This window comes from Rhizopus delemar, genomic scaffold (assembly GCF_000149305.1).
Source record: "Rhizopus delemar RA 99-880 supercont3.6 genomic scaffold, whole genome shotgun sequence".
Classification (NCBI taxonomy): domain Eukaryota; kingdom Fungi; phylum Mucoromycota; class Mucoromycetes; order Mucorales; family Rhizopodaceae; genus Rhizopus; species Rhizopus delemar.
In genome coordinates this window covers 2841354-2859520 of record NW_027137832.1, presented here as the reverse complement: position 1 = coordinate 2859520, position 18167 = coordinate 2841354, and the positions used below count along the sequence as shown (strand labels likewise).

General features: G+C 37.3%; 8 protein-coding genes across 8 annotated transcripts; 4 read left to right on the top strand and 4 right to left on the bottom strand.

Annotated features, from left to right (window-relative positions):
* Nucleotides 1–1572: 1572 nt before the first annotated feature.
* On the top strand, nucleotides 1573–2538 carry RO3G_09105 (uncharacterized protein; the record flags this gene model as incomplete). The annotated part of the gene is made up of 2 exons (XM_067663690.1): nucleotides 1573–2028; nucleotides 2158–2538. The coding sequence occupies 2 exons, from the start codon at nucleotides 1573–1575 to the stop codon at nucleotides 2536–2538; spliced, it is 837 nt and encodes a 278-aa protein (XP_067519791.1).
* A 399-nt stretch (nucleotides 2539–2937) lies between these two features.
* RO3G_09104 (uncharacterized protein) lies at nucleotides 2938–3540 on the top strand (the record flags this gene model as incomplete). The annotated part of the gene is made up of 3 exons (XM_067663689.1): nucleotides 2938–2984; nucleotides 3322–3457; nucleotides 3520–3540. The coding sequence occupies 3 exons, from the start codon at nucleotides 2938–2940 to the stop codon at nucleotides 3538–3540; spliced, it is 204 nt and encodes a 67-aa protein (XP_067519790.1).
* A 724-nt stretch (nucleotides 3541–4264) lies between these two features.
* On the top strand, nucleotides 4265–6120 carry RO3G_09103 (uncharacterized protein; the record flags this gene model as incomplete). Its single annotated transcript, XM_067663688.1, has 6 exons — nucleotides 4265–4705; nucleotides 4829–4938; nucleotides 5099–5171; nucleotides 5237–5454; nucleotides 5520–5815; nucleotides 5873–6120. The coding sequence occupies 6 exons, from the start codon at nucleotides 4265–4267 to the stop codon at nucleotides 6118–6120; spliced, it is 1386 nt and encodes a 461-aa protein (XP_067519789.1).
* A 609-nt stretch (nucleotides 6121–6729) lies between these two features.
* Nucleotides 6730–8787, bottom strand: RO3G_09102 (uncharacterized protein; the record flags this gene model as incomplete). Its single annotated transcript, XM_067663687.1, has 1 exon — nucleotides 6730–8787. The coding sequence occupies one exon, from the start codon at nucleotides 8785–8787 to the stop codon at nucleotides 6730–6732; it is 2058 nt and encodes a 685-aa protein (XP_067519788.1).
* An 859-nt stretch (nucleotides 8788–9646) lies between these two features.
* On the bottom strand, nucleotides 9647–9841 carry RO3G_09101 (uncharacterized protein; the record flags this gene model as incomplete). The annotated part of the gene is made up of 1 exon (XM_067663686.1): nucleotides 9647–9841. The coding sequence occupies one exon, from the start codon at nucleotides 9839–9841 to the stop codon at nucleotides 9647–9649; it is 195 nt and encodes a 64-aa protein (XP_067519787.1).
* A 655-nt stretch (nucleotides 9842–10496) lies between these two features.
* RO3G_09100 (uncharacterized protein) lies at nucleotides 10497–11571 on the bottom strand (the record flags this gene model as incomplete). Its single annotated transcript, XM_067663685.1, has 2 exons — nucleotides 10497–10583; nucleotides 10687–11571. The coding sequence occupies 2 exons, from the start codon at nucleotides 11569–11571 to the stop codon at nucleotides 10497–10499; spliced, it is 972 nt and encodes a 323-aa protein (XP_067519786.1).
* Nucleotides 11572–14299: 2728 nt separating this feature from the next.
* On the bottom strand, nucleotides 14300–15180 carry RO3G_09099 (uncharacterized protein; the record flags this gene model as incomplete). The annotated part of the gene is made up of 4 exons (XM_067663684.1): nucleotides 14300–14329; nucleotides 14379–14490; nucleotides 14581–14933; nucleotides 14986–15180. The coding sequence occupies 4 exons, from the start codon at nucleotides 15178–15180 to the stop codon at nucleotides 14300–14302; spliced, it is 690 nt and encodes a 229-aa protein (XP_067519785.1).
* A 777-nt stretch (nucleotides 15181–15957) lies between these two features.
* RO3G_09098 (uncharacterized protein) lies at nucleotides 15958–17920 on the top strand (the record flags this gene model as incomplete). The annotated part of the gene is made up of 5 exons (XM_067663683.1): nucleotides 15958–16089; nucleotides 16137–17151; nucleotides 17260–17667; nucleotides 17719–17790; nucleotides 17847–17920. 5 exons carry the CDS (start codon nucleotides 15958–15960, stop codon nucleotides 17918–17920), a joined length of 1701 nt encoding a protein of 566 aa, XP_067519784.1.
* Nucleotides 17921–18167: the final 247 nt, after the last annotated feature.

Sequence of the window (18167 nt, the reverse complement as noted above, 5' to 3'; positions counted from 1 at the left end):
AGTATATTTTACTTCATCTGAAATAATTTCCATATGTACTAAATGTCGCTTCGAATACTAGTTGCAATGATGTAATGAAGCCTATCGACATTCATTATTGACAGCTTACAAATTAAGTTGAAATGACTTTTATAGATAATTTATTGCCTACTACTGAAATGCAGAGTCGGTTTTATGTATGTATATTAAATAAATAAGGAATAAAGCAATCAATACTTTTAGTAGTTAGTGACGAATCATAATAGACCAAGTTGTGCTGACCTTACCTAATGGAACTTGTAATTTAAAATTATAAAATCTACCAAAGCAAACCAAGCATTCATCAGACAATACTATGAATGAAAGTTTTTACAATGGATATGTATTATATTGATTCTGGAAAATAGTGATTTCAAGCAAGATTTCGAATGAAATACATTAAATCATATGCATATCAACACTACATCCTATAACCAGAGACTTCAAATTCATATACATGTAAATAAGGAGTGAATGAAGTGTTGGAATTTGAGAGATACAGAAAACTGGAAAGAAAAGCAAGTAGGCTAGTGATTTACAAAGCTGAATTCTCTGTAATTAAAAAATCTCATGTAACAGGACCTCGTAAACATCTATTAATACCAGATTGTATATGAAATCAATCTTTTGGAAGCATCATCAACTGATCACACAGAGTAAAGTACTATAAGTATATTGTGTAGTCACAATTCTTAAAAGGAATACAGTTCTATTGTAGACATATTTTCGAAACAATTCCATTTATTATTTGAAGAAAAAATTGGCTTATATTATTGTTAAAGCATTTCGTGTTGAATTAATCATCGGGTTAGTATATACTCATAATGTTTATTTTTTTTTTACAACGAATATGGCAATGTTGGCGAAACAAAGACAGAGGATGTAGTTATAGGATTTCCATCTGTGCTTTGTTAGAGAATAATAAAATAAAGCTTTTTAGTTTTGTTGTTCCTTTATATCTTTCCAAGCCCTGTTTGATTTTTGAAGACTTGGCGACTAGGGTGGGATCATTGTTTGAATCATCTTTTGTACCATAGATGGATAGCCACCACATCCCCAGTCTTCGTTTCGCCAAAATTGCCATTATATTTGTCCACAAAACTACAGTGAACGCAACATCAAATTGCGGATTTAAGAAAATAAAAGTGCGCTTTTTCCGCTTTTCTAAACTTTTACTATATTTGGAAAACAATTTAACACTCGTCTTAGACTTTTTACGCTACAAAACAACAACAGCTACAACTTCATTTCGACATTTATTATCATCAACCAATGCCTATAGACTCCAATGGTCTTCAGGAATCAGCTAACCATCCTTTGTCTACAGAGGAAGTTGATTCTCTTCTCTCAACTTTTAGTAAAGAGCGTAAACGCTTTATATCCCCAAACTGTAATCAACAAGGTCACTTCTGACGACATGGTTCAACCAAGTCAGATCCACCACGCCTCTTGTTCCACTGCGTTAGTTGTGGTAGATGTTTTCAAGCAGCATCAATGAAGCATATTATTCACGATTCATGTCAAGAAGAATCGCAAATTCAGGCACCGACAGACATGGAAGAAACTAGATCTTTCCAAGAAAATAACAATACGCACACACCAGCAACTCGCAGTAGCCAAAACGACTTGCAAACTCTCCTTGATACAATCCAACGCTTGACACAAGATATTCAACAGGCAAGAGCAGAAATTAATAGCCTTCGCTCTCAAACTGATAAACTCCAGCAACAACTTTTACAACAAACTCAAACTGCGGATCCCTTTCCCAGTTTAAATCAACAACCCCCTCGCCGAAACCCCGAAGCTATGACCCAAGTGAGTAGTATCGAATCCGCTCCCTGGCACGAACATGCTAAGATACAACGTATTAAGGACAATCTAATTGCAAGTCGTAACCAAAGACGCCTACAGCGCCAAGAGGCTGCTGCACGTTTCCTTCAGCCGCCATCAGACAACCATAGATCCCAATATATTTACGTTCTCACTAAGGCTAGAGTTTCAATCGGACAGGTTAGATCCCGTTTGTGAAAGCTTGACATTAACAACAACCGAATCCTTGACATACATTATCCTGATCGAAACATCTTGGCCTTATTGGTTCATAATGACTATGCTGCTGAACTGCGACACCAACTTTAGCGATTCATAGCTACCATTAAAGATGAATTTGACCCTTGTAGTTCTCAAAATCTTAGGGATCCTAAATACGCAAACTTTCCATTAGAAGAACGTACAAACCGCGCTTTTATGCACCATTGCGACCGCATCGAACGCGCATTACAGTTCATAAGAGTACCCGTCAAGTTTGCTGTTGCCCGCCATTTCTTCTCTAAAGGATGGATTAACCAAAAAACACTTTTGGGCATCATTCCAATGCGATGTCCAAGGCATCAAGGATTAGTAGATGATCTCTACTACTCAGAGGACGATCAAACGAGCACAACTAATGAACATGAGGATAACCACAGTTCCTCAAACAACGCCAACAGCTCCCAACATAGCATTGATTTTGATATTTAATTGTTTCATTAAATATCATGCTCTTCAACACCACCGGGTTACTCAAATAAGCTATATCATCTATTTTATCTCTGGCAAAACACTCATCTGTCTTATTAATCGTAGAAACTTGGTTATTATCACCAAATAAATACCCCCACCCATTGGAAACAATACCATACATATAGAATAAAAACACATCCACTCGCCACAAAAGGAAGCCAAGGCATCAGTCTTTTGGTTAATCCTGCATGTCAGTTCCATGTACATCACCTACAGTAGCCGCTCTATTTAAGGGTGGCCAAAATTTTTGGAATATCCACCCTTAAATAGAACATACCCTTAAATCGAATTTCGTGGCTGCTAAACAACGAAGTCACTTTATGTATTGTAGCTACATTATAGACATGTTTGTACAACATGTTTCCACATAGGCCACTGTCGGTTGATATAGATTTGATAATTGTGTAAGAACATTAACAAATCAAAACTTGCTTAAGTCTTGATCAAACTTGCTGGAAGGATAATATACGAGTCGTAGGCCCAAAATAATTTTGACGAGAATAAATATGACATAACAAAATTTACTTTCTTTGTTTAAATTCTATCTATAAAAAAAAGAATCCAAATAATAAACGTGTACGCCTTTCTTTCTCAAAAAATTGAGGTTTTGGATCAAAATGCTACTGACCAGCTTAATCAGACAGAATTAGATGAATGGGCTATGAAGAAATTCAATTTAGATCAACCACTTACCCGACAGACTATATCAAACATTCTCAACAATGCTGAAACGTTATATAGTAATATTAATGTTGTCAATAATGGCAAAAGTCTAAAAACAACACGCTATCCTCAACTTGATGATGAAGTAGTAAACTTTGTTGCAGACATGAACAATAACAGTCTGCCAGTCAATCGAGACTCAATCCTTCGATATGTAAGACCTATTGCTTGAATAAAGTATAGAACCCTTGAAAATGAAATTTCATTTTCTTCTAGATGGCTCACCAAACTTTTTAAGCGAACTGGAGTAAAATGCAGGCCAATGCATGGTGAAAGTGCCTCGGTAGACATCCCTTCTGAAAACATTCAGAACAAATTGAGGAAGATAGAAGAACTTCTTGGGCCATGTGATCCTGCAAATATCATAAACTTTGATGAAACAGGTTTATATTACCAGCAAACACCAAGAAGAACCATATGTTCCGAGCCGCTTGATGGTCTAAGAATAGTAAAACCTGTCTGACAGTTGGATTGCTCTGTAACTCGGATGAGACTTATAAAGGGCAACACAAAAGCCCCAAATGTTTTAAAGCAAGAACTAATTTGTTATCCATGACTGCAATTGGAAAAAAACATGAAATTGAATACCATTATTTTACTAATGCTTGGATGACAACATATGTGAAAAAGTTAAATGTTGCCTTTGGAAGAAAGAATCGAAAAATTGGTCTTCTTTTGGATAATGCGTCCATTCATAAAATAAGAATTCCGCTCAACAATATCAAATTGATATTTCTCCTAGCAAACACGACTAGCAACCTACAAGCTCTTGATGCAGGTAGCCTATTATTTGTTGACAAAATGCTATATAAGCTGTCTTTTTGTTTTACAGTTTTCTCATTAATATTTTGTATGTACAAGAATTATTGACAACTTTAAGGCACACTTCCGAGTCCAGCAGTACGACTGTGCTCTATGTCTGTATATCAGTAAAAAGTTGGATAATCCGAATGTTTACAAAATGGATCAAGCTCAGGCTATGGTTTTTCTAGCTAATGCATGGCTTAAAGTAAAACCAGAAACAATAAATGGAATGCTCCCAGATCTCCCCGGAAAATTTGACAACAAAGTTACCGATGTTAGCCAGTTGAACCTTGAAGCAGATGAAAGCGAGATGATAGTATGTTATACAACAAGCACTACTAATAATGAAGAAACGGCAGAAGGCAACATAGATGAAATAGAAGAAAATGATAGTACAGAGCAAGATGAGCAGCGTGTCGATATAGTAAAGTGTAAAAAACGGTTGAGAGAAGCCTATGAAACTATTCTCATGTACGAAGTTCCTTTGGACGATCTTGATCGTAAATTACATCGCCGAATTCGAATGACATTGGCTGACTCTTGTGCTGAATTAAACAAGTCAAAAGAGCAAACAGATCTTCGATCTTATTTTTGCAAAGTAAAAAATTTATTGTTAGAGTGCTCCAAAAAATTATCACTTATAAAAAAATTTCTATTTAGTGATATAGTGGTATTTATGCTGGAGACTTATGCCGTCCTATAGAAATACGCCCATAAATAGAAAATACCCTTAAATCGAACATCCTTAAATAGGGCGGCTACTATATTGAACTCTGGAACAGCTGTAGAAGATAAAATATATATGAAATCAAAAGAATTTTTATATGAGCAGTAAATATATTAACTCTCATAGATTGTTAAGTAACAATATGCATACTAACGTGATATTTTAATCTCGTAGCCCTACGCATTCCATGATCATGGATCCTAAAAGCTCATTATAGAGAAGCCGTTTTTCCGCTGAATATCTTGATGAAATAATTACTTATAGCAATTCTCACAATGAACTTGGTAGACCGTTACCAACTAATATTGAAGATTTACTATCAAAGTTAGACAAAAAAGTAAGTCTCGCATACCGCTTATTTAATTTGATTTTGCTTTGAAGTTAATTAAATTCTCTATACAGAATACATTTCGAAGCATCTACGACGAATTTGATGCTGTCAAAGCCGATCCAATTTATAACCCAGAGGAGTACTGGGTAAAACGAAGCATTTTGGATTATGTTTGTTTATTCATTGAAAATGAGAAGGCCTTGCCTCGCAGAACCAAGCAAAATTTATTGGAAGATGTTTACGGATTCATAAAGAAAAGCTATAGATTAAGTAATACAACCGTAGAAACGTAAGACCTAATGTGATATTTTCTCACTTGCTTGAAACCCTCTGACTGACTTTGCGTTTGAATAGAGCTTCTGCGAGTATGTATTCTGGTGAGAATAAGAACGTAAATCAAACAATCGGTTCAATGAGCAAGGTTTGTCGCAAGCAGTCTTCCGAGAGGGCTGATCTTGTCTTCAAACACTTGTCTCATGAAAACGGCTATTTAGAGATAGGTTTGGAAGATGAACGACAGAATGGAACCAAAGAAATGAACGAGATGTCTATTAAAACGCCCATAATGATGAAGAATTTTGCGTACCATTTGGTACAGCAATATAAAATTGATGCAAGCAAGATTATCACCATCGGGCTAATCATCAGCGGTAAAGCAAAAAACTTCTCACAATATTTATGTGCCGTTCTAATTTCTTTTGTGATAGGGTTCAATATTTCTGGCCTCTTGATGACTCATGATAGAGGTTCAATTGCCATGATCAAAAGCACTGAAAGACTTCATACGCCAAAATCAGCGACAGAGATTGCCCATCTCTTGCCTCCCATTTTAAAATTGGTTTACAACTGTGCCCAGGTGATGAGAGAAACCATCAATTTTATAAATGATTTGCTTCTTCAGTGGCTCTCGATAATAATGAGCTTATTTACTTTCCTCCTTGTTTTGTGGCTGTAGAGATTAATCATAAGAAGAGAAAAGCATCTCCTTCTTAGGCAACCGAGGAAGAATAATTTCATTTCTTTTTTATAACGTTTATACCTTCTTTAGTCATTTTTTATATACACGAAACATCATGTATATAATTCAAAATAGTTTTATAGTAGTATGTATGATACTCATACCAATAATATGATGATTTTATGATGTTTAATAAAAAATATTGGGATGTTCAATTAAAGTAAAATAATGATCTTATGTATGATGTTCAATTAATAAATCCCAAATATAATAATAAACCTTTTTTTATATTTTATCGCTGACCAAAGTGAAGCGTAGGTTGAGCAACAAGTCCTATTTAGTCCACCGTAGCGAAGTGCAGGTCGAACGCATAGTATTAGCATTGAAAACGAGAGGGGTCTGGGGTCCTCCTCCCAGAAAGGCTATGATATGTATAGAACATTTCTTCAGCGCACCATAACGAAGCGAAGGTTGAACGCATATTATTAGCATGTTATTAGTAGCATCATGATTTTAGATCTATACTTTTTTTTTGTAGGAATATTTTATTTTATTAAATAAATTAAAATATGTAGAAGGTCACATGTCATAATGAGAGGTATGCTTTTACTGCTGACGGTAGAGCCTAAGTTTCTCAAAAACGGAGGTAACAATGTGGATCGGTGATAAAGATACATTGTCAGAAATATACCGCCAATGTGCTCGCCAGATGAACAGCATAACGTAATAAATGAGTATGAGCAACTTCGTATTGTCAACATGTTCATAACGTCTCATTTTACTGAGAATCTCGTGAATGTCTTCTGCATTAAATTCCAAATAAGGTACAAACCGAGAGAGAGCTTCTTGCCATATCGGCCATTTGTAAGGGCAGGAGATCACTAGGTGATGAATATCTTCTCTAGGAGTCTGGCAAAGTTTGCAAGCACTTGAAACGTCCGGATTGAGGCGTGCTATTGTAAGTTTACAATGTAGTTTGCCATAAAGAAACCGGAAACACAACGATCGAGCTTCAGGGAGCATCTTTAAGGACCAGAAGAGAACCCAATCAGCAGAAGAAAAAGTAGTAATAAGATTCCCTGGATCTAAGGTAGCGATTTGATTTTGCCAAAATATTTTAGGGTTGTACAATATCCAATCAGGAGAATGGGTGAGCCAAGAGACGAAAGGGACGTCATCAACTTGTCCCAGATCAGGAGAAAGATTCAGAATTAGAGCCCATGTCATGTCGTTGAGGGTAATTATGCGGTTATTAAGGTCACGCAAGAGCCAAGCTGCAAGTCTAGGGTAGTGAGGTGAGTCCGGTCGTAGCAAAGGTCGAATACATTGCAATGAGATGTCATAAGTAAAAAATAGTCGAGCTTGCATTTTCAAACGCTGAAGTTTACGTAACCAATGAGCATCAGGAATATGCGAAAAAAGAGACAACAATGGTAAACACAGCAATGTTGCAGGAGTGCATCGGACCATACTAAATCTTTTAGGTAAAAAGGAATCCATAACCATATATAGTGTTGACATGAATGAACCACGAAAGACGGAGGATATTGGACGAAGAGGTGGAAAAAAGAAAGACAACCGGATATCAGTACCTGAAGAGTGAAATCGACGAACGAAATCCTTCAAGTATAACTGACTACAAGAATTAGGATCATCTTCTTGAAACAAAAGCCGTAACCATCGAATTTGTAGACAGCGGTTTTGAGCTACCGGGTCTAGCAAACCAAGACCTCCTGAAGTGATAGGTTGACACAACAGAGTATATCGGAAGCCAGGTTTGATACCTTTAGTGATAAACTGGTACAACGCTGACCGGATTTGTCTAAAGAACTGTTTGGTGAGTGAAACAACCCTCAGAAAATACCACAATTTGGATAAGATCAACGAATTAGCCAAGGTCACACGCCCACGAAGAGATAAATGGCGTTGAGAGTATATACCATATTGAGTCTTTACACTTTGCAACAGCTTATTCTCTATATATTTCCTTTGAGCTACAGATTGAATGACTGGAAATCCAAGATATCGTAACGGTTGGTTCTTAGAGTGATTATGCCACTGAGATATTTGATATTGGGTCAATAACTGTTGCCAATGGGGGGAGGCACGTCCATTCAAGAAGATTGTTTCAGTCTTTGAAAGATTAACTTTGGCATTGGATACTTGACCATACGCATTCAAGTGATGTTGTGGTCGGAGGAAATCGGTACGAGAAGAAAGAAAGACACAAACATCGTCGGTGTAGGCTAGTACCTTAAGAGTTGCTGGAGGAGGGAGATCTTGTGATAAAGGCGAAAAGGAGAAACCAACGATAGAAGCGTCTTGTAGAATATGGCGCAGGAATGGCTCCAACGCCAGGTTGAACAGCAAAGGCGAAAGTGGGTCTCCTTGACGAAGGCCGCGACCTTGATCTACTTCATTTGTAAAATGTCCATTAATATTGATACAAACCCGGTTACCAAAGAAGAGTGCAATCAGTGAGTTCACCAAGGTAGGAGGGAATCCAAATTTCAACAAAACCTTCTTTAGATAAGAATGATGTACCCTATCGTATGCTTTCTCTTGATCTAAAAGTAGAGCTATGTCTTCCCGTTTACAGCGTTGCGTGTGTTCTATGGCTATATTAAGAATGAGACTGTTTTCAGCAATGAATTGATTAGGCATAAAACCCGTTTGAAATGGGTTAATAAATGTAGGAATTACTTGTCGTATCCGGGTGTTTAGAATTCAAGTGTATATATTTGCATCACAATTAATTAATGAAATGGGACGCCAGTTTTTTAAGCTTGTTAGATCACCTTTTTTTGCAAGAAGCCGTACACACAGGTCTTGCCATGAGGGAGGAAATGTATTAGAACATAGTGCATCATTATATACCTTTAAAACCATATCTTGTAGCGGGGGGGGTAACGAAATAGCTGATATAAGAAGGCATAGCCTAAACCATCTTCCCCTGGACTGCTGACTTTATTTTCAACGCGTGCTGTTTCATGAACAATTTCTTCAATAGTGATTGGCGCCAGAGGGCCATCGCATTGAACCGAGGTTAACCAAGGTGGATCTTGAATATCATTAAGATATGCATCCAATTATCCATCATCCACCGGATCCGCTGTGTAGAGGGACTGGTAAAACTGGTGGGTAACAGAAAGGAGTTGATCGACATCTTCGACTGGATCAGCAGAGTCATCCGTACGCAAAGTTGTAATGTGTTGTTCGACAGTACGTTGTCGATACATATTTTTCAAATAGTTGATCGAAGTTTCACCTTCTTCTTACCAGCGAACATTAGCTTTCAAGACAAGAATTTCAGTAAGTTCTTGTTGTAACGAAGCGATTTGTTGATCTAGAATTGGCAATCTTTGTAATCGGACTGCCAAAGGTGGTTTGTTGTGTAAAAACTTGTTCCGATTACTCTGTAACAGTCGTATTGACTTTGTACGCCAATTGGTGTATTCTACCGCATAGTTATGTGTAACCTTTTTTACCTGATGCTTGACAAAGCCCCATGCCATTTGTACGTTCAGCCATATGGTATTTTCGAGAGGATCTCTGCAAGATATTGTTGGAGGTATTGTTGGAAAGCAGGCTTTCGCGCAAGGATCGGGTTTCCACGCCAGAGACCAGGACCAGAAGGAGAAGTACCAACACAGCAGGTGACTGAAAGCATGGAGTGGTCTGTCCAGGAAGCATTCAACTTGTGTAGGTTACTTGCCATAACTGCTGAGCACCACGCTTGACTGATAAAGACGTAGTCGGTTGTTGAAAATATGCTTTCATTTCGTCTGAATGTGGGCAGCTCATGTAAATCATCTATTTTTAGTGTATTATAAAAGTGATCCTCTAAGAACGAGACCTATTGTAGCGATGTTTGAGATGATAGGGATGATTGTGCATAGGAGTAATTAAAATCTCCAGTGATTAATAGCCGGTCAAAATTGATATCCAAATCTTGTGCGTGCAAGAGTTCGAAGACCTGGTCAAAAAACTGTTGACGTTGACGACCTGAGGAAGCGGGCGCATAGAGAACAAGTATGAAGAAAGGAGCAAAGGCGAGGCTGGGATGTGTGTCCTTTGTGAGGATCATTCGGTCATGTTCTGGTATCATATCGTCTGAAAGAATGAAAAAGGGATTAAAAGAGACAATACCACAATGGTAAGTCTATAATGAGTGTCGAGCTTGAAATTGCGTATTGATAAAGGAGCGTGTGGTATCAGAGATGTGAGTTTCTTGGAATGTCATAATGTCTTGTTGTAAAGAGTGTAGATAGCGTATAAATCGTGATTGCTGTTTGGGATTATGAGATTTTACTAAACTGTTACAGTTTAGTGAAGCAATATGCAGTAATAAGTTGCTATACTTATTACTCATATTATTGTAAAATATTATTGACGGCGTCCTCATCCGCCGCATGGGTGGAAGAGGAGAGATCTAAACGGTGCTCATCATTTTTGGAGACCTGCGAATCAACAATCATGCTCTCTGCCGGTTTGGATGCCAATATAGGTAACGTAGTAGGGTGAGTTCGAATGATCGGACGGTCGTATGGAGACTTTTTTTACTAATATTGTAAGTCGTTTTGACCTGGATGTTGCAGCAATGGCAACGTTCGAAAGAGCAGGAACAGTGACCGCATAAGAGGAAATTAGCGAGTCGACAATGGGGGCTTGGAGGGTGGTGGCATCCGAATCTACTGAAGAATCTGTCATAGGTTCTTCAGGTACTATATCCTTATCCGTGGTGACAAATTGTTCCATTGGTGGAGTAATTTCACTCGATTCCACTGAAGTAGAGGGGCGAAAAATAGCTGCAGGCTGCTTACGGGCTTTTTTGGAGGGTTTATCGCGAGAGCATTCAGCAGCAAGATGATTCACAGCACCACAGGTCCAACAGGTGTGTTTAATTCTACGCTTTGGACAATTGGCCACTACATGTCCTTCCTCATGACAATAACGGCAGTATACCGGCATCTGATTCCATACAGCATAAAAACCACATTCCCGCTGTTCGTCCCACGGGATTAAATGGGTCAAATTTTCGAATTGCGTATCCTTAGAAGACACATTGAGGACGGCGAAACTTGTGCACATGTAAGTACTAGTAGTGGGCTCTAACAGGATGACTACATACAGAATATCTCCATATTTCCTTAAACTCTTTTGCAGACTTTCCAACAAGGCCTTCTCGCCCAAAAAAGGTAAATTGGATAAACAAAGACGGACAACTTGCATATGATTATCCATCGCTCGACATGGTATAATAAGCGAGTTTTCCGCAAACTTAACACTGTTGGTTAGACATTCATTGAAAACTTTATCAGCAGGATAAAAATTAATCTCAGCAAATTTGAGGGCTCCAACTTGCTGAGTGAGGACACCTTCTCTAGAGAGATATTGCTGAGCGATCAATATCAAGAGCTCAATCTTGGCTTCTTTGCGTCCAGTCATATTAAGAAATGCACTTCCAGGCCCATGCTCCGGACACCAAATACTGGATTTAAAGAAAGTTGGCATGTCATTATCGATCGATGTTGGACCAGCGATATTTGTTGCTGAAAGAGAACTGGATGAATGCAGAAGGGATTTACCGTTTTTGGTCACTATCCGTGCCCAAGATCGTTGTGATGAATATGTTTTGGACCCTGATGTTGTTGAAGCATTTAAAGGAGGTGACTCTGATAAGCTACTTTTATGAGTGGGTTTATTGTCGTCAGAAAGAACCATCACTGTTTCCTGCACTTATATCGCTCTTAATCCTTATACTCTTTGTTGAGTTTTAACATAAAAAAAAAACAATACGTTTTTTCTTTCTTCACTTTTACTTTTCAAAAATAACGTCTGATTATTTTAGTGTTGACAAAGGTAAGTAAATATGAGCTATTTGCAGATAAAAATAGTGAAATAAAGGAAACAGTACTTGAAAACTAGTGAATGAGTCTCTATGTGACCTCTTTATTAGATTTCAAGACGAGAGAGAGAACCTATTTAATCAAACTACGCCTTTATATACAAAATGGAATTGTTCAAGGACCGAAGTGCAAGATCAATTTTAGTATTGATCTTGAACAATATAAATATCGTATATGGTTAATATTGTAAATGAGTCTTAGAGAATATGTAATAAGTAATATTATGTATTCGATACTTGTTATTTCTTATATTTGAGTAATCTCATACGAATAACAAGTATTTAATGACGTAAATACGACAAAATATGCTATAAAATTACAAATAATTTCTTACATAAAATCGTTTAGATGATACTGATCGCGTCCTCCCTTATAATCACAGGCCAGGAACTGATTTGATCAGCAAACTGGTATTAACCGACAAACAAGTGATAAACATGCTATTAAAAGCTCTCGTGCCAGAAGCGGCAGAAGGTAACTATGTTTCGGCGCCTATGGAATTTATAACAAACAAAAAATGCGATGTTCTCTATGCTCCCCACGATCCCTTGAGTTCGTTTCCACTGGTATTAGTTGAAGTACAAAATCAAGCTGACAACAATTTCTTGGCATGTGCCATTCGATACTGTACCCTAACATTTGAGCGCTACAACAGACTCCCTATAATTGTAATATTTGGCATTGCAAATGCACGGTGTTTTTAATGAGCAAGTCTGAAGATAGTGACTTCCCTTTTGCCAGACAGATACAAAGCATTGGATGGGCTGAACGTTGTTTGGTGCTGACTTCCTCGACATTACAGGCAAATCAACAAGAAGAAACATTACATCCTTTGCAAGCGGTTGCTTATTTCCTCTGCTTTCAGTCTTTGTTGATTAGTACTTTAGATTATGCAAAGAATGACTTTTAAGATTACTCTACTTGATTGCGCATAGGCGGTAAATAACATTTGTAGTGGTAGCGAAATCCAACTGCGCAGATAAAAAAAATGCCTGGAAAAAGGAGATGAAGTTTCAAAAGAAAAGGTATTAAGCTATGTGGACGATACTTTGGGATTTTTGCAACGACAAAAAAGAAAATACTGCGAAGCTATTGAAACAACGCCAACTGAAGAAACCCCTCCTTTGGTTTATTTGAATAAAAAAAGGCAGCCAAGCTCTGTAGAATTCAATAATGAATAGCATAATGCAGAATTATATCAGTATCAATTCTATGAACAAAGAGAAACTAAATATAGAGATGACCCAATGGAAATACAATATGATAGAGCTTCCAAATATAGAATGCGCAAGCGAACCTTTAAAGCGTCGATCCCAACCCAAAACCCAAGCCAAAAGAAGTCCAGATTATTCTGCATCTCAAGACAAAGAAATTATGATCAAGCCCCTTAAAATAGAATATATAAATATACACAGAGAACATACTTTAATAAAGGACATCTTTCTTTCTTCTAAAAGAGATCCTAGTATTTCAGATCTATTTAGAGTTACCAATTTTATAAGACTTACACTTTGAAAATCATTTATTGGCCGCTCTTTTTTTAAAATAGAAAAACTCTAAAAAAAGAACTTGGTTGAAGTAGCGATTTAGTTTTGTTCAACTTCAGGGCATGTTTCAAAGGACAATAGGATAAATTCTTGTCTATCAAATTTATCTTCATCTTGATCTTCATCTTCTATATGCATAATGTCCTCTACTTTTATATCTTTGTCATCTGGTTTATATATAACTCTTTGTGAATGACTCCATTCTGACTTTTCTTTCCAAGGCGAAGGTAGAAGAGTCGCTGGCGATGAAGAGTCATTGGCGACAAGTGTGGTTGACGTACCAATTGTGTCTGATCTTGTAGGCTTACTAGAATCATTTATTGGATTGGTGTTGTATTTAGATGTGGAAGTGGTTTGAAAAGATGTGGTTGACGTTGTCCTTGAGTGCCGCTTATTTCGTTGATGCAAATTTAGTAAATAAAACGCCACTAGTACCAAAATGAACACAACAACACCACCTGTGACAGCACCAGCAATGATGGCAATCGAAGGTGAGCTACTTGTGTCATCCTTTGGTTTCTTCTCACTTATTTCATCTATTAGAGAAGCAGGTGTATAAACTGAGGTCCAGCTCCATGTGTTAATATCCAGCACTTCAATATCTGACATAACTGTTAATGTATTTGAGACAGCAGTAAAGCCAAAAGCAACAACCATATTAGTACCAATCAATGTAGCTTTTTATACAAGTTGTTGATTATTTTATCTCCTTTTATGACTTTAATCAATTTTATTTGTTTTACCTGTATGCTAAAGACAATAAGTATTCAGAAAGTAAAGACAAACAGATAAAACTTACATCAGCTCTTCCTTGCACTGCCGCATTTGTATTCTTTACGGTCCATTTCCAAGTGTGTGTATCCAAAACAGCAACGTCATTATACACATGGTAACCATCATATCCACCATAACTAGTAACACATTTTTATATTCTGTGAATAAATAGGACAATAGAAAAAAGTGGGTAGAAAAGAAGTTTCTTTTTTATGTATTTGGCTTACATTAAAATGGAATAACCATCGGGCATGAGTACTTGACTATGACTACTTCGATTAGCAGGTATGCCATCTCGATCTAGTTCTGCAGACACTTGAGTCCAATTAAATATACGAGTATCAAAGATCCAGATATCTGCCAGTGAAATTGCATCCCCCGTTTGACCGTCAAATCCACCCAAGACAACAATTTTATAACCATCCACTAATGTTTGTGTATGACCATATCGAGATGGAGGATTGATAGTGAGTGGAAGGAAGGAAGAATTTTCAGAATGAACAGAATCAAACCGATAGATATTTGCAGGTATATTCGTGACTCGACTTGGTACTCTTGCCGTTCGTTTTCCACCCCAAATCTATATTATGAGATATGAGTTTTATTTTACATTAGAAATCTTATGGGCTTACAAAGGTAAGACCATTTTCTGTTGCCGTACATCCGGCACCTTGCCGGTTTAAACGATTACCTTTCGGTAATGTAAATGAATTCCATCTCCCCAAATCGATGTCATAACTGTATGCCTTTGGTTCTTCATCTAAAATCATCTGATTGGGCATCACACCTCCCATAATAATCATATTTCCGCCATTCAATCCTCCCATAAATGCAATATGAGCATCCACAGAAGGTCCACCGAGGGAAGCTTGCGGACCTGATACTGGGCTCCAAGGTGGATTAGTTAGTGAAAAGGATGAATGAAGGGGTAGGATAGCTAGATCAGACAAATAATGTGTGCCATTATCGTTCACATTGATCGCTCCATCTCCTCCGTAAAAATAGATACTAAAAAAAAGGTGATTTTGCTTCATTAACAAATTATTATCAAGGGCAAGCACAAGAGGCTACCTGTCATTTAGTAAAATAGCAGAATGACCAAATCTTCCTATTGCAGCGTAACACTCTACATACTTAAAAAATATAATAAAAGCAATATAAATCATTAGAAAAAAAAGTAAGAAAAGTAAAAAAAGAAGAGAGAAGATAGGAGAAAGCTGATCGTAAATAATCTCTTTAAAGCCGTTCACATAAAGCATTAGTTTTTATTAAAACTCTCCCACTATGGTGACTCTTCTAAACCCAATCGACTTTTTATTTCGTGTTCTTTAGTAAGTGGTGCTCCGTGAAATATATCATCCTTTTCTTGTTCCACGATTTTATCTGGTTCTTGCTTTGGAGCCAGCAGCTTTTTGAATGACTCAACATCAGTAGCTGTTAGCGTTACTGCAGTTGGAGGTTTTCGAAGCATAAAAGAAAAAAAGATGAAAATTTTAAAAAGCACTATCCATTTTAAGTTTTCGGAATTACAAAAAAAATAAAAAAATAAAATATAAAAGCTAATGAAATTACTACGTGCCAATTCGTCATTAACAAAAAAAAAAATGTCTAGTGGAAAGAAAAGTGGATCTGATTCAGCAGATTGGGATGCTCTTCGAGAATTTCTACCAACTAGCTTTGGTAAAAAAGAAGAAAGACAAGATTTCACAAAAGAATTTGAAAAGACAAAAAGAGAGGTATACAATAAAAAAAAAGAGGGAAAAATATTAATTTTCTTATAAAGACAGCAGCAATTAAACCCAAGAGCAACACTGAAGACAGAAAAAATGGTACAAAAGAACAAAATCAAGAAGATTTTGCAGATTCAGAGGATGGTGAAGAAAGTGAGGTTGAAGTAGGATACAGTTTCTCCGAATCGCCACCAGTTTCACACGAGATCAAGCTCAACGATCACTTTCGTGCTGTGTCTGCATTAACACTTGACCCAGCAGGTACCCGATTGATCTCTGGAGGATATGATTATGACATCAAATTTTGGGATTTTGCTGGCATGGACCGATCCTTCAAGCCATTTCGAACCGTTCAACCTTGTGAAGAACACCAGATTCACGAGCTTCAATATTCTAACTCGGGAGACTCATTTCTGGTCGTAGCTGGAAATAATCGACCCAAGATTTTTAACCGTGATGGATTCGAAAAGAGCGAATATGCAAAAGGAGATCCTTACATTCGTGACTTACGACACACAGATGGCCACGTAGGTGCGCTTACAAGTGGTACATGGCATCCAAATGATCGCCAGTCCTTTTCTACGTCCTCTCAAGATGGTACCATTCGTGAATGGGATGTTGAGAAGGTAAGAAAACAGAAAACAACAATTGTATATAAGTCTCGTGAAAGAGGAGGACGATCTCCTTGTACAGCACTTGCTTATAGCCCAGATGCCAAATTGATAGCTGGCGCCTATCAAGATGGAACACTTCAGTTTTGGAATACAAATAGCTTGCTAAGACCAGCTGTATCCATAGCAGATGCCCATCAGAAAGGCACAGAGACGTCTAGCATATTATTCTCAAAAGATAACCGTACTGTTGTTACACGCGGTGGTGATGATACGGTAAAATGTATGTGTTTTGATTTTAATAAGAAAAAAAAAATTATTCTAATATGTGCTGATTTGAACTTAGTATGGGATATTCGTAATGCGAAAAAGCCAGTAAAGGTTGCATACAATCTAGATATAGTCAATCCAGAAGTCAATGTTATTTTCAGCCCCGATGAAAGGTTAATATTAACAGGTACAGCGTGCCCGAAGGGCAAAGGATTTGGAAAATTGGTAATGTTGGACAGAGATACTCTTGAAGTAAACCAGAGCATAGGTAATGCATTTTTGCTGATTTAATTAGAACTAGTATCTAACTTTACCACAGATGTTACTCAATCCAGTGTCATCAAAGTGCTATGGCATCCTCGAATCAATCAGATCATTACTGGAAGTGCAGATGGCATTGTCAGTGTTTACTATAGTCCTACACATTCTCAACGCGGTGCCAAATTATGCGTTGTCAAGGCAGCCAAGAAGCGCGCTATTGATGATTATGAATTGGATCGCCCCATCATCACACCTCATGCACTTCCCATGTTTAAGGAAGACGAAGCAAGAACGAGTAGCAGAAAGAGAAACAAGTTGCGTAATGATCCTAAAGCATCACATAGACCCGATTTGCCTGTGAATGGTCCAGGTAAAGGCGGTCGCGTCAACATGAATCAACAACAAGCAGTCATCAAATCATTTGCAAAGGACACAACAAGAGGTAAATATGAAATCATGTAAACAAGATGTAGATCTAATGAAAATGAACTAGATGAGGATCCTAGAGAGGCACTTCTCAAGTATGCTGATGTAGCTGAAACAGATCCTGTTTGGGTGTCCAATGGTAAGATTTATGAAACAAAATTACTTTTACTCGTACTCAACACTCTTTCTCTTTAGTTTATAAAAAGACACAACCCAAGCCTGTCTTTGCAGAAGAAGAAGAGGAGGAGGACGAAGAAAGCAAAGATTAAACAAATAAAAGTTTCATGCGTATATGTTTTTAGGCATTTTTGTTGAGGATAACTATAGTTTGCTGTCCAAACTCATCGATGCTTTAATCTTGTTTCAATTGCGGGAATTTATCTAAAGATCACCTCTTATTCTATTAGATCGAGGTATTTAGCACTAGGCATAATATATTTCAATAGTAACACACCCAAGACATTCCCATCACTAAATAACTTTTAAAAAAAAAATATCGCTACTAGCACCTCTTCC